This window comes from Myodes glareolus, chromosome 9, assembly GCF_982192425.1.
Source record: "Myodes glareolus chromosome 9, mMyoGla1.1, whole genome shotgun sequence".
Taxonomy (NCBI): Eukaryota; Metazoa; Chordata; class Mammalia; order Rodentia; family Cricetidae; genus Myodes; species Myodes glareolus.
In genome coordinates this window covers 102789252-102809090 of record NC_142034.1, presented here as the reverse complement: position 1 = coordinate 102809090, position 19839 = coordinate 102789252, and the positions used below count along the sequence as shown (strand labels likewise).

Below are 19839 nucleotides of genomic sequence, written 5' to 3'. Positions count from 1 at the left end.
TGAGGCATGCTCTTGAAGGGAATACTCGAACTCTGGCCTCCTCTTTCATCACATACTCTTACCATGGTAACAGGTCAAAACAGCAACAGGACAATGGACTACACATTAAAACATCCAAAAAATCAATCTTTTTAAGTTGATCTAAGGTCATAGCAACTGAAAGTATCCAGATGTTCCTTTAACGGGAAGCTTGTTTATGTGGGCAGACACCCTTGTGGCTCTGTACCACAATCAGTTTCTTACCAAGAGAGCCATGATCTAATTAGAAGAGTGAGGTTCAATTGTGGCCCAGAGGAGACAGCACAACAAAGCGCACAAAACAGAAACTTTATTATTCAGAAGTATGAGAGAAGTCAAGACTGATGGGAAGTCCAGAGAGCAGGGTGTTCAGTCAGGGTAGAGAGAACAGGAAGGAACTGAGGAACTAAAGCCCTTACTGGCGTTCAGGTTACCTCAAGGTTTCTGCTAAGTGGATTTCAAGTTCTAAAGGTCACACTCTGAGACTGTGACTGCTGTGAGCACCTACAAGGTACATGCAGGGTATAGGGCCAACTGAGGCCTACCTTGTCATCCCATGTGAAGGGAAGTCACAGAAGGAAGTCATGTAGCACAGACAACTAACTAGATAAACTATACTGAGACACTAGAAGTAGGTAGAAAACAGTAATTGCATCAAGGATGACCAACTACAGTCTGCTTCTGGTATAAGAAATTACAAACTACCTTTAAATGGATGCTAGGACAACATAAGTTAGAACTTACTATAGCAAGGCTTTATCAGTCTAGGTCCCAAGTTCCATTTGGGAAATGGCAAGAAAAGACAAAAGGGAAGAAAGCTGGGCCAAAAAATAGCACCAATGCCTTTGTTTTGCAGAAGTAAAGCAGGCACAGAAAGATGAAACAAGTTGTCCAACCCCCAGTTAAGTGTCTTAACTGGCTTCCAGTGTTATTTAATACATTTCCAGGCTGGGTAACCCACCATCCCAGTCACCTCCCCCACAGTTGTGTCATCTCATTCAGCAGGGCTGAACCAATGCTATAGAACAAGAAAAAAATAGGTTGAAACTCAAGTCTATGTAACCCTGTAACACATAACCCTCCAGTGTCAGTCTCCTAAATGCTAAGATTACAGTAATGAACTATCAGGCACTACAAGAACAAGGTATTTTGTTCAGAGCAAGTGGAGGCTACGCTAGCCTCGCCATGACTGTTGGGTTACCTAGTCTATATAAGCCAATTTAGTAAGTTCAATAAATCCCCTTTGCCACCCAAATACCATCAGTTCTGTTCTAGAGCACTGTTTCTTGACTTTCCAAATGCTCCAACCCTTTAAATACAGTTCATGTTGTGGTGACCTCCAACCATAAACCTTTTTTTGCTATTTGATAACTGTAACTTTTTGCTACTGTTATGAATTACAATGTAAATGTCTGTTTAGGCAACCCCTTGTGAAGAGTCACAACTCACAGACTGAGAACTATTCTAGAGAACCTGGAATATACCAGACTTTAACTCAGCTGTAACGTGGGACTCTACAGCAGCAAAGATGATGTAAAATTTGTTCAATCCATCTATGCAGGACAGTATGGTAAAGACACTGTGAACCCAGGAACCAGGATGTTGGCTTTGAGTGCTGGAATACTTTCCTTATTTATAAAAAGGTATGTGGTACACTATAATTTTTATAAATCATCAGAAGTCTTAAGCTATATAGGATGCTGCATATACATTTCACCCTGCTGCCTACTGTCCAGGCCTGGGGATTCTGAGGCACCAGCACTAGTTGAATGACCCAACATGCTCAGTTTTGGCACGTTGGCAAGTTTGGCTGCTGTTTACTGGCAGCAGAAGCACTTTCCTCTGAACTACAAGTACAACTTTTATAAGGTATTAGTTCTCCATGCTGTATGACAGGAATTTCCTATCCTGAAGGTGGCATTATTCTGGCGCCACTGAGACAATTGGGAATTCCATTCCAGTTCCTTCAAAGGACAAGAAACAGAAATGCTGTTTTAGCTACTGCCTCTAAAAAGTCAGATAAAAATCTTTCACTGAGTGTCATTTGGCATTGTCAGCTTTCCATATATTCTGTTGGTCATGGGCACATTGTTATCTGAAGCCTGGCACAGAGTCTCAGGAGATTCCAGCTTGTGCCATTTGCTACAAAATGTCTAAAGCAGGCAGGTAGGTCATGGCATCTGCAAGTAGTTTCCAAATCTGATTTTTTTTTCCTTAGTTCTTTGAGACAGGGACTTGAAATGTACCATTGGTTTTCCTGGAACTTGCTATGTAGACCAGGGTAGCTCAAACTCATAAAGATCCGACTGGCTCTGCCTCCTGAGTTTTGGAAATGAAGGCTACCATGTTGGACCCAAACCTGATTCTGTCACTCAGTCTTGCTATACAGACCAGGTTGCCCTTGAATTCAATCCTCCTGCATCAGCCTCCCAGATGGGTTTGTGTGTTATAACACACCTGGCTCACTCATGTTTCATGTAGACAAAAACAAAACAAACAAAAAACCTGACAGAATAACAACTTTATTTATGAAGATGTAGAGGCACTCCAAACCCCAGGGAATTGTTTCCTGTTCATACCTCGAACTTCCACTGTGGAGCAGAAAAGAGTGTCACACTCTTAAACCATGCTGCAAGCTTTTTTTTTCTATGACATCCCATTTACTATCTAGTTTGTCTCTCTTGTGTTGTAACTCAGGAATCTCAAATCTCTCTTTACACACCATTTCTTGGGCTATTTATACCCCACTTCAGTGCTTCTTTGGCGAGAGATACGAACAAGACCCTTCTACTAGAGCCTTGGCAAAGGAAGGCGTTTAGAGAAATTAGGAATCAGCAAATTAAAGCCGCCAACCTAAGGGATTAACTCCATGGTTGAAACAGCAAGCTGAATTTCTTTTATACGTACCATGTATTTTCATGTACAATTTAAAAAAAAAAAACAAAAATCAGCCTGATACATAGCTCTGGTGGGACTGAAACTTTCTATGTAGGACCAAGCTGGCTTTAACTAAGAGATCTACCTACCTTTGATTCCCAAGTGCTGGGATTAGAGGCATATCCCAGAATGCCTGATCTAACAAATTGTAGTGCTTAGGCAAAACCACCAAATCTCAAATGATTGCTAGCCAAACAAAGACAAAGGGCACACATCAATAGTCTGTTTAAAACTGAAAACAACAGGAAGGAATTCCTATGTACTAGATCATGACAGGGATACACCCCAGGATTACAGTTAATTGTCAAGAATGGGGAAAGTGGCTGCTTGTACATGAGAGCTTCTGACACAGCAGCAACTCCATAGTCCCCAGAGTAACATACAGTGGCAACATGGGTCCATGATAGGGTATGTGTGAGAAAGCACAGATTACAAAGCACATACAGAATGCAAATTAGAAATACACCAAATTCCAAGATACACTACATGTAAGACTGTTCCCATACAAAGGGTTCACAAGTGGAACTGTACAATGTTACAATGTGCAGTGTTAAGAGAAACACTGTAAACAAAGCATTCATATGAAAAGATGACATGTAAACATATAATTACTGAGGACTTTTAGGTAAGGTTTTCAGAAAACCCAGGAATAGACTTTATATTACAAAATGGTCCATATCGCCCAAAAATGTCTTTTGATTGAAGAGTAAAATAGTATCTGCTGGAAGCTAAAAACTGAGATACAGTGCAGGCCATCGGGAGCGGTAAAGCTTGAATTTCTGCAATTTTCCTCCAAGTCAAATGATTGGAGTTCTCGTAGCACAGGAAGAGGTGGTAGCTCTCCACAGGAGCGCACTTGGGGTTGACCTTGGAGATGTTCCATGCCAGGGCAATGCCTGGGGGCCTCAACACCCGCTTCACTCTCAGCTCAGGCTTTTGGGGAGGAAGAGTGTCTTGGATTTTGTCTGCCATCTCAGAGAGTGGTGGTGACGGCTCTGGAAGAGGTGGCAGGTGTTCAAATGAATCAAAACCCTACAAATACATTTGCAAGAAAGTTCATGGAGATCATTTGGTGAGTACAGACAAAAGCGGTAAAACTCAGGTGTACAAATCTACTTTCCATTCTTCAATCCTTCATCAAAGCAATGAAAGGTTATATCAAAAAAATGAAGCTGGATTAATGTATTGTGTGTATGTGCTGCTACATCTGTCCATGTATACACACATGTGGGGAGGTCAGAGGACAACCTCCTATGCTATATTTCATTAGGCTAGTCAGTCGGGACAGCAAACTTCAGGAATCCACTTGTTTCTGCCTTCCCAGCTCTGGGATTGATTACACATGCCACCTAGTGTGGCTTATTTAATTTTTCAGCATTGGTTATAGGACCAAACTCAGGTCTTGATGTTTGCAGTGTACTTTAATGACTGAGTCATCTCCTGGCCTCTAGATCCAATCTTTTCAAAACAGAAGGTTCTTTTGGAGCTGAGATTTGTTCTAATGATGCTAGGAACAGGACCCAGCATTTTGCACATACCCGGTAAATGCTTTACCTCTGAGCCACATCCCAAGCTGTCAGTAGAATAATTTCTACACTGTAAAATATTACTAATCCATAACAAAGGAGGTATCAGGCCTTCAGGAGAACAAACCATATAATTTTAACATTGTTTCCAAACACCATAGTAATTTCTCCCAACAACCTCATCAACAATGGTCATTATTCCTAAAATAAATGAAAAACTATGTTATCATTTCAATAGCTTTTGAAAATTGCTAACTGAACTCTTATTATTTTGTAGGGGGTTCAAAAGAGCACTCTATGAGAAGCCATCAAGGTGTTCCTAAGCTGAAATGTGGCTCAGATGCTTCCAGAGTAAAACAGATAAACCCACTCTGCTGGATGAACATCCTTTACACAGCATTTCTGATTAGTACCTCATCTCCATTTTCTGCCACTGGGATTATTTCGTTTGATCTTAAAACAGCTTTCGAAGATGACTTCAGGGTGAATGCTGGGCTTTCTGTGAACAAGACAGTATAATTTAGAGCTGGGAGTGTTTCTCAGTGATAAAGCACTTGCCTACCATAAGTAAGAAGGCCCCACACTACAAGAAAATGAAAGTAAGTAAGTAAGTAAAATTTACCTGGAACAAATTCCATGGTGTTTAAGCAGTTTTACACCTTGGGTATTACAAGTACGATATTCATATAAATATACAGTTGAGAGAATACATAGAATTTTCATTAAGGTGACAAAAATTTCCTCTAAAAGTAAATCCTTTATTATGCACTAGAAATTTGGTATTTACACATGGGAGAGGGATTCAGGAGATAAGAGGTAGACTTTCCTGTTAGATCAGGACATCTAAAAACACCAAGCTACTTATAAACACACATGGATATGTAACATATACAAGCTGAGGAATTTCAACAAAAGTCTCACAAGTACTCTCTCCTGAGGTACATATTCACATGGAGGAAATTAGACAAGATTATGGGAAAGAGAAGAGGAGAGGAAGGAAAGACATGGTAAGAGAAGAAAGAGATGGGGAGGATGGAGAAACTATGGTGGGACGGAGGGAAAGGTGTACAAAGTGACTTGACTAGCATGCATGTCCAAGGGATCAATATCTAGCACTGCAGAAGGATCTGCTTTCTCTAGAAGCTCACATCTACTGGATCAGGCAAACATAGGGTTATTTAGTGTCATACACTGGTTGCATATATAGACATTGTTTCTTGATTGTTATGGTATATAGATAAGTCTTCATGCTTTGGATTCAATTTTGTTTGTTGTGGAGTCTCTTGTATGAGTATCTTGAAGATTGCATTTTATTGCCACAACTAAGTGTTCCTGAAATATTACCATATCCATCCTTACTGTACCACAATCTGGTTAACATTTTCTAATATGGAACCACTTTTCTTTCAGTTGTTATCTAATTTCCTTCAATGAACTTCCTATAGGGCTAGGGAGATGATGCTGTGGCTAGCATGTTTGGATCCATAGCACCTACATGAAAACTGGGCACAAGTACCAGTAATCCGAGCACTGGTGATATGGAGATAGGTGAATTTACAGGGTTTGCTGGACAGTCAGTCTAAGTGACACTGCCTAAAAACTACTAACATAAACTTTTGGCCTCCATAATATTCACAGGTGTACATGTATACACACATACACATACAATTTCCTTTATTTCCGAAAGTGATCTGCTGGCAACAAATTTTGCTTATCTAAAAAACTTAATTTTAATTTTGCTTCTGTTTTTGAGACAGGGTTTCACGTGCCCAGACTGGCCTTAACTCCCAATCCTCCCTCCTGTCTCCAACTGTGAAGCGCTGGAATCACTGGTGTTCACCATTACTGTTTAATTTTTGAAAGATGTATTTACTATACTTGTTATCAAGAAAATGATTATGTGTTAATAAAGTATTCTTAGTTTTGATTCTTTTTGAAGATGACTGAATTTCTTGGCTGTGTGGATTACACTTCTCAGTATTAAGAATGAGACTGTATGACTAACTTCCAGTACTAGAAAATTAAATATCTTTTGGTTCAAATGGAAGAAACAGTATTCTTCATTTTCATATCATGTACGAGTAACATTCCTCTATTCCTGATTCTAGGTACTTCCTCTCAGGCACTATTGTTATGGTTAAGAAAAATGTGTGCTACAGGGAGATGAGAGACTCAAAGTAGTCTCAGAAATCCAAATGTCCTTCAAAAATGTGAGTAGATAAAGAGATTAAGATACATCCATACCTGGGATATTATTTGACCACAAAAAGGAATACATTAATGGTACAAAAAACATAAATAACCTGCTAAAGAACCATATTGAAAGAATCCAATTTCAGAAGGATAATTATTGCAAAATCACACTGAAATTACCTAATCAAAGAAAAGAAAGAAAATTAATGGTTGCCAGGGCTTGGGGACTGTGTGCCTTTAAAAAGTGTGTCTTTAAAAGAGTAGTACAAGGCAGCCTTGCAATGACTATTCTGTAATTTACTATTCTGTAAATTCTAGTACAGTCACACAAACCCATATACGATTTCTTAGAAAGGAAGATGTAAATGTAACCTTTACCTATGCTGTTGCTGGACAGGCCATCTCTTGTCAAGTCAATAACAAAATCAGGTTTCTTCTCTTTAGCCTGAAAAGTTTTGTTAAAAAAATTGTTTAATAGCAGAATTTTTTTTAAAAAGTATAAAAATACATTTTTATTTTTCAGTGCTGAGGATTGAACCTTGGCCTGGTACACATTGATGCTCAAAAGTATGTCACCCATGAGCTAGTCCAAATCCCATCTAATAGGTAGAAGCTGGCAACTCAACACTCTCTAAATAACTTAATGGTTTAAATAAGCCCTACTAGATGAGGCATTGATAAGATACTGCAATGTCTGAAAATATGGTTAAAAATCTCAACAAGCCAGGCAGTGGTGGTGTATAACTCTAATTCTAGCACTCGGGAAAAAGAGGCACAAAGATCTCTGTGAGTTCAAGGTCAGCCTGGTCTACAGAGTGAGTTCCAGGACAGTTAGAATGGTTACACAGAAAGACCCTGTCTCAAAAAAACCAAAGAATTTCAATGAATTGATAGGTGTGCGTCATTCTGAAATAAATGTAGCTGCTTTTTTTTTTTTTCAGTGTGCAACTTGGACTAGAACCTGGACATGGAAACTACTCCTGTTTTTGTTTGTCACCCCCCTCCCAATGAAGGGGGGCAGTGAAGGGACACTGGAGACATTGCATGCACCTAGTCAAAGAGAGGATGACAAAACTCCTTCCTCACAACATGCTGTGACACTGGAGTTCTGATAGCACAAATATTCAGAGACAACAATTGTTACCTACCCCAACTTCAATTATGGTATTAGATGAGTTGCTGAATTTCTTTGATCTGTTTTTTCCAAATTCTGGAAGAAATGGGAAAAAAAAAAAAACCAAGAATACATCCAGTTAAATTTATTAAACATTTAAACATGTTCTTTACAATACAAGATACTGAAAGACAAATGATAGGGATACTAATATACTATAAAATAAAAACAAATTTATATATCCCTAAAACTGATAAGCTAGTTAAAATTTTGATTTGGGATTAAAACACACTTTCTTTCAGCAGCATACAGCTATACCAGTAGCTCCTGTTTTTCAAAATCTGAAAGTATTTTAGCATCCACAATTGTGATATTTTGTTATTCACGGTATCTTTAAGAGTGCCTGAGGAGCATCTTCCTGGAATGTAGAGTCTGCACTTCTTTGGAACTCTTTAATTACCAATTGTTGAGATAAATAATTTCATATGCAGGGTGGGAGCGAATGAAAAGCCTTCAGATATTAAAATATAAACATTTCAATACAGCAAAACATGACACAAACAAAGGTAATTCTGAGTAAGAAATTGTGTGCAAGTAATATGCCATTTTTAAGTTAGAAAAAAGTTTTCTATAAAACCAGGTGTGGTGGTACATGCTTGTAATCCCAGCACCTGGAAAGTGAAGGCAGAACGATTAGGAATTCAAGGTCTTCCTTACCTACACAGAGTGTTCATATCCTGTAAATGAGATTTAACAAACAAAAGAACAGATATATTTTTAAGCTGAGCTCTATGAAAACAATCTATCTCATCTAAAAAGATTTTTTTAAATAAAGCATTAGACTTAAATTCTAAAACTGAAAGTAACTTAAAAAATTTTAAAAACAGTTAATCAAGAAGAAACTTCAAATCTAAAATAGGCTATTAACTAACAGATAGAGACAAATTACCACTACCACTAAGGAAAGACCAGGGCAAACAAAATGGATATACATGATTTAAATTGTAAATCATTAGAGCAATACAGAAAAGCAAAAGGCTTAAGCTGATAGATTCAAAGATTAAAAGAAATGTCAATTTTATTAATGAATCATCATTAATTTTAATTAGGTATCAACAGTTTATAACCCTAGTTATAAACTAGAAGATTAAGTAGACAATTTTACATCTTATTTAAAGATAATGGGGCTGGAGAGATGACTCAGGGCTTAAGTACTTGCTGCTCTTCCAGACAAGGTCAGTTCCCAGCACCACATCAGGCGGCTCACAACTGCTTCAACTCCAGCTCCAGGGGGATCAAGTGTCCTCTCTACCTCTCAGAGCATCTACAAATGAGGTATACACTCACACAAACACATATATACAGAAATGAAAATAAAAACCTTTTAGATACCTGTTGAAACTGATGTAATTGGAGTTGTCAAATTGGGTTTTTCCACAGAAATTAACATAACATCATCAGCGTTACTAAAATGTTAAAAAAAAAAAAAGAAAGCAGAAAAACTGCAGTTAACTATCAGAATTCCTCTAACTTATTATTTAAGAATGGCATTCATCAGTGGACAGCTTGTGAGAATCAGTTCTCTCTACCATGGGGATCTGGGGCACAACTGAGGCTGGGAAACAAGCACTTTCATTGCTGAGCTGTCAGGCCAGTCCTCATAACACGCTGTACCTCAACAACTGTGGGAAAAGAGGAGATAAAGCCAAATAGTTAACAAAGCCCAAGTACTAGCAGTTCATTTATATGATTCACAAGCTCAACGAGGGCAGGGTAAACTTGATAGCCTGAATTCAAATTCTTCAACCCAAATGGTGGAAAGAGAGAACTCCTATGTGCTGTATGCTGACCTCCTCAAGTGGCACAGTACACACCAACACCCACAAAATACATTCTTTTTAAAGTACAGGGAGGGGCTGAAGAGATGGTTCAGCATTAAGAGTACTGGCTGTTGTTCCAAAGGACCTGAGCTTGATTCCCAGCACCCACATGGCAGCTGGCACCTGTCTGTAACTTTGGCTTCATGGCTTCTGACATCCTCACAGACACATACATATAGGCAAATACCAATGGATATAAAATAAAAATAAATTATATAAAAAAGTACGGGGAAATCCAGTAATAGATAAGTAAAACTTAGTAAGGAAATAGTCACAATAGTTACAGTGTAATATACAACTATACCAAACACATAGGCATATGAAATATACAAATATCACATACAGTCCTGTTCATAAAATCTTATAAATGGAAAAAAAAATTATTAAGACCCATAAGAACACTGATTCTTAAAAGATACATGACCCTGAGGCTGGGCATGATCCCAGTGAGGCCAGACTGGAAGAAACACAAATTATTAAAAAACATAGCTGTCACTACTTTACCACTAATTCTAAGCCCAAAGGCCATGTTTTGCTGCCATTTCAACCCTCCTCATACTTTAATAACCTAGGCCTTTTAATTAGGATTTTGTTTAAAAAATATACAAACTGTATTAATTCAAATCCAAGATTAGTTTTCCATAATTCAAAACTATATCATCTTATGAAATATCTTACATTTTTAGTATCTGTATTCAGGATTCACTTATTTAAATTTTATTTACCAGGGTCAGGCGTGGTGGCTTATGCCTTCTTTTATCTCAGCACTCAGGAGGCAGAGGCAAGCAGATCTGAGTTTGAGGCCAGCCTGGTCTACAGAGTGAGCTCCAGGACAGCCAGGTCTACACAGAGAAACACTTGTCTCAACCCCCCCCCCCAAAAGGGGCTAAAGTTTACCTTTTGAAAATTATTGTTTTATTATTATTATTACTTAGCAAGGATCTTATGTAGTTCGGACTAGTCTTATGTAGCTAAGTATGACCTTGAAACCCCGAGAGTACAGGCAAACACCATTTTGATCCCTGCAGTTAATCCAACCAACATTTTTTTTAAATAGAAATCTTTTTTTCTCCATAAATTACCCTGGCATTTTTCTTCCAAAAAGAGGATTCTACAGGTACATGTTAGCTTGTACAGTGACCTATATGCCTCTCCTTACAACCACTGCCCTAATCACTGCAGCACTAGCAGGTTCTGAATATAGGAAGTGAGTCTACCAACCTTGTTTCTGTACTGTAATATCATTATTCAGTTTTTTATTTTCACAAGTTTTAATCAGTCTGCTACTTTCCACAAAGTATATGCCATAGTCTTCTTAAGATTACATTAAACCTCTAACAATCAATATATAACAACATCTTAACAATGATCAGCTTTCTAAGTCATGAATGTAATACCATTTATTTAGGTCTCCCATAATTTGGAATTACTTTGTGGTCTAATTAAGGTTTATGAATATTTGGGTTTACCCCTTATGTGCACTGACAGTACTTAAATAGTGTTGTTTCAAATTGTAATGGGTTTTTTTCAGACAGACATTGTGGTACTTACCTTTAATCCTGGCACTCAGAAAGCAGAGGCAGCCTGGTCTACATAACAAGTTCTAGCTCAACCAGGGCTATACAGTGAGACTTGTCTAAAAGTTTTTCTATGTGCATTATATATAAAACCAAAAATATATTTACCCATGCTTGTCTAATACTGGAAGTCTGTATTAAGAGGTGTAGCCTTATTGGAGGAAGTGTGTTACTATGGAGATTGGCTTTGAGGTCTCATATAGCCTCAAACCACGCCCAATTTCTCAGACAACTTCTTGTCAAGATGTAGGACTCTCAGGTAGTTTTCCAGCACTATGTCTGCATACATGCCATCATGTTGCACCATGATGATAATGGACTAAACCTCTGAAAACGTAAGCCCGCCCAATTAAATGTTTTTCCTTTATAAGAGTTGTCACGGTCATGATGTCTTCATCATAGCAATAGAAACCATAACATATACACACCCATACACACACACACAAAGACGTAATAAAATAGTGACATGTAACCTTTATGAAACAGTACTACTGATTGCTACCAATAGCAGAATTTTGTGCATGGGCCATAGCTGAACAGGGTATCCTGATGGGTTTTCATAGTAGTGTGACTGTGTTGAATGTTTTCTATCTATATTTTACCGCAGAGAAAAAAAATGTGTATAAAATTAATAATTTCTCCAGGAAATTATATGGAAGCTAAGAACATCAATTCTAGAGATTAAATGTCTGGATCTCAATCTTAACTTGCCATTTACTAGTATATTTGGTTTACTTGTCTGTAAAATAGGTACAAATTTTAGAGATTAAATAAGAGCTGGAGATGTAGGTAGGTGGTAGAGTCTAACACCAGCAAGATGGAAGGAAGAAAAGGGATGGAATATTGAGTTTAAAGCAGTGTTTTTATGCTTTATAATTTTTTTAAGTTTTTTTTAAGTGTTTGTGTTTTGCCTTGCATGTATGTATATTTCTATATGTGCCTGGTGCCTGTGAATGACAGAAAGGGGTGTTGAGTGCCTATAATTAGAGTTACAGATGCTGGTAAGATGTCATGAGTGTTGTGGAATATTTTTTAACTATGCAAAGATGTATTGCATTTGTTTATGTTGAGAAATACTTGTTTAACTATGTAAAGATTGCTGCACTTGTTTAATTATATAAAGATGTGTTGCTGTTTTACCTTGCCTGCCTAAGGCACCTGATGGGTCTAATAAAAAGCAGTCAATAGTGAGAAAGGAGGTAGAGGCAGAACTTCCAGGCATAGAGTAAGGAGGAGGAGCTCAGGCTCAAGGCAGAGAGAAAAGGAGAGGACAAGGAGACTCTAGGGGTCAGACAGACAGACCTGGAAGAAGCAGGAGAATCAAAGAAAGGTCAAAAGTCCTGAGGCAAAACCTAGATGAATAGAAGCAGGTTCAATCCAGTTAAAAGAGCAGTGGGAGGAGCCTAAGCTAAGGCTGAACATTCATAAAGACACCGGTACAAAGAAAAATCTTAACTACACATGTGCACGTTGAAAACTGAATCCAGGTTTCTCTGAAAAAATAGCAAATGCTATTATCTGTTGAGCCACCTCTCTAGCCCTAAGCTTTATTATTATTATGTGAGTGTATGTGTATGCTTGTGAATACCATGGTGTGCATATAGGTCAGAGGGCCAACTCTGTGGGATGTTTCCTTCCACCTTTATGTGGGCTCCAAAAATCAAACTCAGATCATCAGGCTTTAGGACAAGCATGTTTTTACCATTTTGTTTTGTTTGAGAGATCTTTGTAGCCCTGGCTGGGAGTAAAAGGCAAGTGCTACCACGCCTGGCCCTCCAATCCTGTAAATTTTCACAGAAATGTCTACACATGCATTGCAAGATTTACTTCTTTGAGTAACAATAGGATGAGTAGTGTGGCCTGTTCTGGGTTGTTTTAGATCTTTACGCTTAATTTTCATCCTGGACATTTCTTATAAACCAAATTTCTTGGGTTCTCCCCATTCCCTCTGTTTTTGTTTTTTCACACAGGGTTTTTCTGTGTATCCCTGGTTGTCCTGGAACTCACTCTGTAGACCAAGGTTGGCCTCAAACTCACAGAGATTTGCCTGCCTCTGCTAGGATTAAGGTGTGTGCCACCACCACCCAACCCGAATTTCTTAAAGGCATACACACTTTGACCTATAGATAAGCTTTCTCTGTGAGTGTCTTCAACTCAGTTTATTATTGCATTTCCCAGTTTCTTCACATTCTAAACATAAAATGCTTAAAATAAATCTAACCATAAGAGGCATGAGAAAATAATAACAGAACTAATTTCTCCAATTCTGGGTCATCAGAAACAAAAATAATTAGAAACCCTCAGGCTTCTTCTAGTGGCAGTATAATACTATGGAGCACATATTTATTTCCTTTTGTGTATCTTTAAAAGATCATCTCTAAAATATTTTAAGAAATAAATTGTATTTATACAAAATAAATATAAATTGATATATATAGAATAGCTTACAGTGGGGCCCTCATTCAAATGATTTTTTAAAATGCTATATTTAAAAACAATTCAACTAAGAAAATTAACAAAAATATTTTTGATGATATAAAATGTTGCTAAGCTAATGAAAAAATGACGCACCAAGGCACTGAGAAGAGGATGCAGGGATAAGGCTCTGCTGTCCCCACAAGGCATTTGTCTTTGCCATGTAGAAATGCTAAGAAACAAGCAGAAGGTGCTTAGAAATCACAATGGACTGACAAGGAGACCAAAATCACAATAAAACATTTTAAAGGGGGCTATAGGATACACTTGAGAGCTTATGTGAAACTTAGAGGTGTGTCACAAGAATAGGGGAAATAGATGATTAGAGTGTCTTATAAGGATTTAATTCTGCTCAGTTCCTGAAGCTCGAGTGTTATATTCCTCATCTAATTCAACTAAGGTTATATAACAATTTATCGAAGACCACAATGACCTTTAAACAAAACAACACATATCCTTGGTTTCTTTGGTTGCAGAAGTAAAGAGTATTATGGTTGAGGGATCCTGGCTCGGGCTATCTCTTGAGGAATTTTACTAGAGCTGTACTGACTCAAGGATTTGACCAACACTACTAAGACACAATCAACTTTTACAGATTTTCCTATTTGATCTACTAGAATTTTGTTTAGGATAATGGATCAATTTTGTGGGTAATTCTTCATCTATACAGTACTTTAACATTGATTTTAGCATCAAAGTTCATTTCTCATACAATGAATTTAACAAGTGTCTTTCTTTTCATATTCTTTGGCAGAAGTTTATTCAGTGTTTGTTATTATCACTCCCGTAAGTATTTTATAAAACTCACCTTCTAAGGTGAGGTCTAGTGGCACATGCCTTTTTAATTCTAGTACTCCAGAGGCAAGAGGGGTTCTTGAGTTTGAAGCTGTCCCAATTTACACAGCAAGTTTCAGCTAGCCAGCCTATAGAGAGCTGTCTCAAAAAACAAACTTAGGTACCTTCAATCTCAGCACTTGGGAGGTGGGGTGGGAGAGGGGGTGGCAGCCTGGTCTACAGTGAGTTCCAAGACAATTGAAGATACAAAGAAACTGTCTTGAAAAAACAGAATCAAAAAACAAAATCAACAAAACCACAAAGAAACACAAAGTCATCATGACCAAGTTGCATGTTTGTTACACTATCTGTACACTTTGGAAAGGATGCTTAACTGCCAAAAATACCTACATAAACTACAGATTATTTCAGTATACAACATAAAATGAGTGCCTGCACTTGACAGTATCCACTGCTGAGCAGACACAGCTGCCTGTGAAGTGACAGCACAGCAGAGCTTCTGCCTCTTCACGTGCACCAGCAGCACCTGCTTTCCTCTTCTGTCACTTCAGGGGTTTCAGAATGTTGTGCTGTCAATAAGTGGTGGCAGCAGACTCACTGAGTGATGACTCTTGCCTTCAACTAAATGCGTGCTTCACAGATTCTCCACTGAACACTAAAATGCAGGCCTCTACACATGAGTAAAAATAATAAATATGCATCTTAAAAACAGGGGCTGGAGAGATGACTCAGAGGTTCCGAACACTTGGTTACTAACACTCATGTTGGATAGCTCACAACTACTTGAACTCGAGCTCCAAGGAAAGAGATCTGACATTCTCTGCTTAACTGCATTTTTGGGCAAGTAATTCCACACAGACAACACAAACATACACATAAAATTAAAAATAAAAATGAATGAAAATGCAGAGCTAAGTAGTATGGGTTACTGGGGCAACTGCTAAAGAGTCAAAACTGTATGTTAAGTCCCAAATACCCAGTCCAGCCAGGATAACATAGACCCAGTCTCAAAGATATGAAAACAAAAAGATTTTATCAGTATGTCCCACTACACCCCTTGGAACAGCACTGATCTAAGCCAAGCGTGCTTCTTTGCTTCTAAAACCCTCAGGCTACAGACCAGTGCTTTATGAAATTAGACAACTAAGTTCACCCCAGTTGGCTGGTATCAGGATAATACTTTCAGAATGGAGAGCACCAAAAGTGATTGCTAATCAGTCCAACGGAAGTGGGAAGCAGTAAAACAAAACCCATCACCTGACAGTTCAAAACTGAATTGCTCTTCAACAACAGAAGCTCAGGGAACCAAATGAATTCCTTCACACCGTTGATGTGAATATGAATTTTTGAGCTATGTTTATGCTTAATATAACTAGAATCATATTTAGATAAATAAGTTTATGCATTTTTATAGAAATGCCTACCTTTCAGAAACAAACTGGACACAAGCTGAAGACAAATTAACCCTTCTAGTTGCTTTTTCTGAAGAGTTACAAGGATCAGGGTTCATATAAGGTGTTCTTTTAGTTAGGCTTTTAGCTGACCCATGGGTCAAGCTCCAGTTCATGGTCTCTGAATCTGTAATCTGTTAAATGCACAAGGAAAAAGTAGGTGAGTAGAAGGTAAAATTTCACACGGAAGAGTCTTGTAAATGTAAGTTAAAATATTAAGCCAGAGGCACACACCTTTAAGCTTAGCACTTGGGAGGCAGAGGCAGGCAGATCTTTGTGGGTTCAAGCCCAGCCTGGTCTACAGAGAAGTTACAGTACAGTCAAGACTACAGAGAAACCCTGTCTTGAAAAAGCAAAAAAGTTCTATACTTCAGATGGCTGATGACCATAAAGGTGATTTCTCTGCCAAAATGTGTCAAGAAAATTAACAATGACATTATAAATCTAGACTTTGAAAACAGGGCAAACAAATACTGAGATACTTAGACAACTAGTAGTCTAAGTTTAATATTTTAGAGTGATTTTTACTTCCAGTTGTTAATTTATTTAAATCTTGGAGTAAAAGGATTGACTCCACTACTCAGTTGAGAATGAACATGGACTTTTGTTAAGGGGCGGCGTGAAAAATAAGGTAGACCCCTAAGGCAGAACTCTGAAGGTCTATTATACTAAGTAAACTGATTTTATATGTGAACACGTTCATGCACCACTGGGAAGAAAAGCTGAACAGCGTCCTTTCACTTCCAGGACATGGTAACATGGATTAACTTCCTCCCTCTCCTCCACTCTTAACTATATTACATCTGTGTAAATAACTGAATGGTAATCACAAAGCAACTGAAAATTTAATAAAGGGAGAGAGACTGGCTAGAGACCTCATGACCACAGTAAGTATACTGTATACACCATGCTAGATTATAAGGACACCAGACATCTCTACAGCCCTCATTTCAAAAGCGTAGTAGTGATTGGTCATGGTGACTCAATCCCAATACCAGAAAAATCAAAGGTTCCATTTCATAAACCACAGTAGCAGCTGGATGAACAGTGGGGCAGACGAAGTCTAAGTGGCTGCAGCAACAATAGCAAGCAGAGCCTAACTATGGACCAATACCCAGAGCTCCATTCCAAAAATGCAGTCAGTCAAATCTACTTCAAAGGCAAAATTGCCCTCTTCCCACATGTAAGTCAGCAGCAGGACACAGACTAGCAACAGCACTCACTCAGCTCTACACCAGACACAGCAGGCCCAATCCACTCTGCGACCAACAGCAGTCTTCAGTACCAGCAAGGACCAACAGGTAACCATGGGGAGCCCAAAGAACGAAGTCAAGCAAAAGAGCACACAAAAGCCATGAAAGTAAACTGCTATGGAAACTACAGCTCTGAGGCGGCAAGGATGTACATACAAAGCCTAAGCAAAGGGAGTCATGTGACAAACCCCACGACCTTTGGTCCTTCCAAAGACCAGCAAAGGTAGTAGGTGCACGTATCCTTATACCCAGAGCTCTATTTCTGACCACAAACCTAATTTTAGAGTTGTATTCTGGACATGCTGAGAATTTCCCAGATCATCAAATACCGGCTTCTTTTCGTTACAGTCCCTCCTTCAGTATCACTTCTGTATTTTTCACATTTAACTTTAAAAACAAGAAACCAACATTGTTATCTAAGCTTTCTGTCCTCATTTGGAAGTATATGCACATCTTATGATCCAATAAGTCATGCAGATTAAAACCTCTGTGTATTTATACGAACCTTACAGACTGTATTATTGGGTAATGTGTTTGGTTCCAAACAATTTTCTTGAGATGATAATACTTTTTTAATACGTCTTTGAAGTCTTCTGATTTTCACCTAGAAGAAAACTTAGGCATCACACCACAGTTCTAAACAGTACAAAAGAAAAATGGAAACTATTTGACAAGTAGTCTTGTGAAATGTAGGCACCTACTCTAATAAATGAAAGTTCTTCTTTTCCTTCATTTCTTTTTCATCATGATTCCAGGCCCAATGACTCCCAGCAGAGAATGCTTCTATTCTTTCATTCCCTTAGCTTGCACCTTTACTTTATAAATTTACTTATTTATTAATAAATATGGTCTGACATATTTCAGGCTGGCTTTGAACTCCCTATGTAGTTAAGGTTGTCCTTGAATTTCCAGTTTTTCCTGCCTCTATCTCTGGGTAATGGAGTTGTACATTAGCATACCATTTTTATGCATGCTACATAAAGATGGAATGAAACACAGGACTTACTGCTAGCTAGGCCAACACTCCAATTTAGCTCCATCACCAGCCCCAGTAATATAATAAACTCTTACATAGTCAACATTTGCTATCCATGGAGGAATGATTCCAGGTCTTACAGATATGAAAACCTGCACCTGTTAAAAACCATACATATCCTCTTGTTCACTTTAAAATCTTTAGATTACTTATAAGGTCTAATACAATGGGAATGCTATTACATAGTTACTACAAGGTACTTTTCAGGGAATAATGACTAGGCAAAAAGATGGTACGGATTCATTTGAAACACTTTCAACACTTTCTTCCTGAATATTTTCGATCTGTCTGTGATGACACACGCCTTTAATTTCAGCAAGGAGGCAGTGGCAGACAGGCCTCTGGGATTGTGAGGCTATCCTAATCTATACAGTGAATTCCAGGACAGTTGGGTAGTTGAGGCTATGTAAATCAATGATGAAACAACAAAAGAAAAATCAGTCTGCAGTTAGTTAAGTATAGACACAAAACTCAAATGTGGAAAACTGATAAATGAGGGGGTTAGCTATTTAAGATATTTAAGAATGGAAGAGACTTGTTTGGATGGTTCATGGTTCCAATTCCAAAATTAAGAGGACTTTAAAGGAGGAGGGTATAGAATTCAAGGCCAACCTGGACTACATATAACCACATCCGACCTCAAAAAGAAAAAAAAGCATGAAACAGAAAAAAACAGTAAACTTAATTTGTCTGCAATAAAACTGATGCTGAAGAAGGAAGGAAGGAAGGAAGGAAGGAAGGAAGGAAGGGAGGAAGGAAGGAAGGAAAGAAGGAAGGAAGGAAAAGAAAGGAAGGAAGAACAAACAGGAGGAGGAAGAAGAAAATGGTGTGGGAAGTCCTATTTATGTTTTACTTTGGTTAATGAATACAGAAACTGCTTTGGCCTGTGATAGGGTAGAATAGAGTCAGGCAGGGAAAACTAAAATGAATGCTGGGAGAAAGAAGGCAGAGTCAGAGAGTCAGATAGATGCCATGGAGCCACCAGGGGAAGATGCTAGAACATTGCCGGTAGGCCATGAGCCTCATGGTAAAATATAAAATAATAGAAATGGGTTAATTCTAGATGTAAGAGCTAGCCAGAAATACGCTTAAGCTATGGGTCAAACAGTATAGCAAATAATATGGTTTCTGAGTAATTACTTCAATTCTGGGCAGCCAGGAATGGATAGGCAGCCTCCTACCACAGAAGAAAAAAAGACAGTAACCCTAGAAAACTAAAAGAACAAGAACAAAACAAAAAACAAAAAAAGCAGTGAGCTTGAAAAATCTTAAAACAGATTATGTAAACTCTAATAAAGCACATATTAGAAAGGAAAAAAATGTCTACATACCATGGATAACCATAAACAGACACAGATGCCAACTAGGACTAAGACTTATTTCTCAAGTCTGAAGTTAAACTAGTAGGTCTCCTTTTATTGCAGTGGTTCTCAAGCTAGGGGTCATAACTCAGATAGCCTACACATCAGATATTTACATTGCAATTCATAACAGTAGCAAATTACAGTTACAAGGTATGAACAAAAGTAATTTTATGGTTGGAGGTCACCACACCATGAGGAACATTAAAGGGCCGCAGCACTG

At 38.2% G+C, this 19839-nt stretch overlaps 1 protein-coding gene across 2 annotated transcripts in view; it reads right to left on the bottom strand.

The window, feature by feature from the left end:
• Window positions 1-2524: 2524 nt before the first annotated feature.
• Window positions 2525-19839, bottom strand: part of Atf7ip2 (activating transcription factor 7 interacting protein 2) — a 30832-nt gene continuing 13517 nt past the window's right edge. For both annotated transcript variants that reach the window (XM_048433184.3, XM_048433183.3), the window contains exons 5-11: window positions 17725-17823; window positions 15940-16100; window positions 9181-9254; window positions 7823-7884; window positions 7053-7119; window positions 4895-4980; window positions 2525-3987 (exon numbers count right to left, since the gene is read on the bottom strand). In XM_048433184.3, coding sequence (XP_048289141.1) covers window positions 3577-3987; window positions 4895-4980; window positions 7053-7119; window positions 7823-7884; window positions 9181-9254; window positions 15940-16100; window positions 17725-17823 — 960 coding nt within the window. In that variant the 3' untranslated portion in view covers window positions 2525-3576. The remainder of the gene's footprint in view (window positions 3988-4894; window positions 4981-7052; window positions 7120-7822; window positions 7885-9180; window positions 9255-15939; window positions 16101-17724; window positions 17824-19839) is intronic.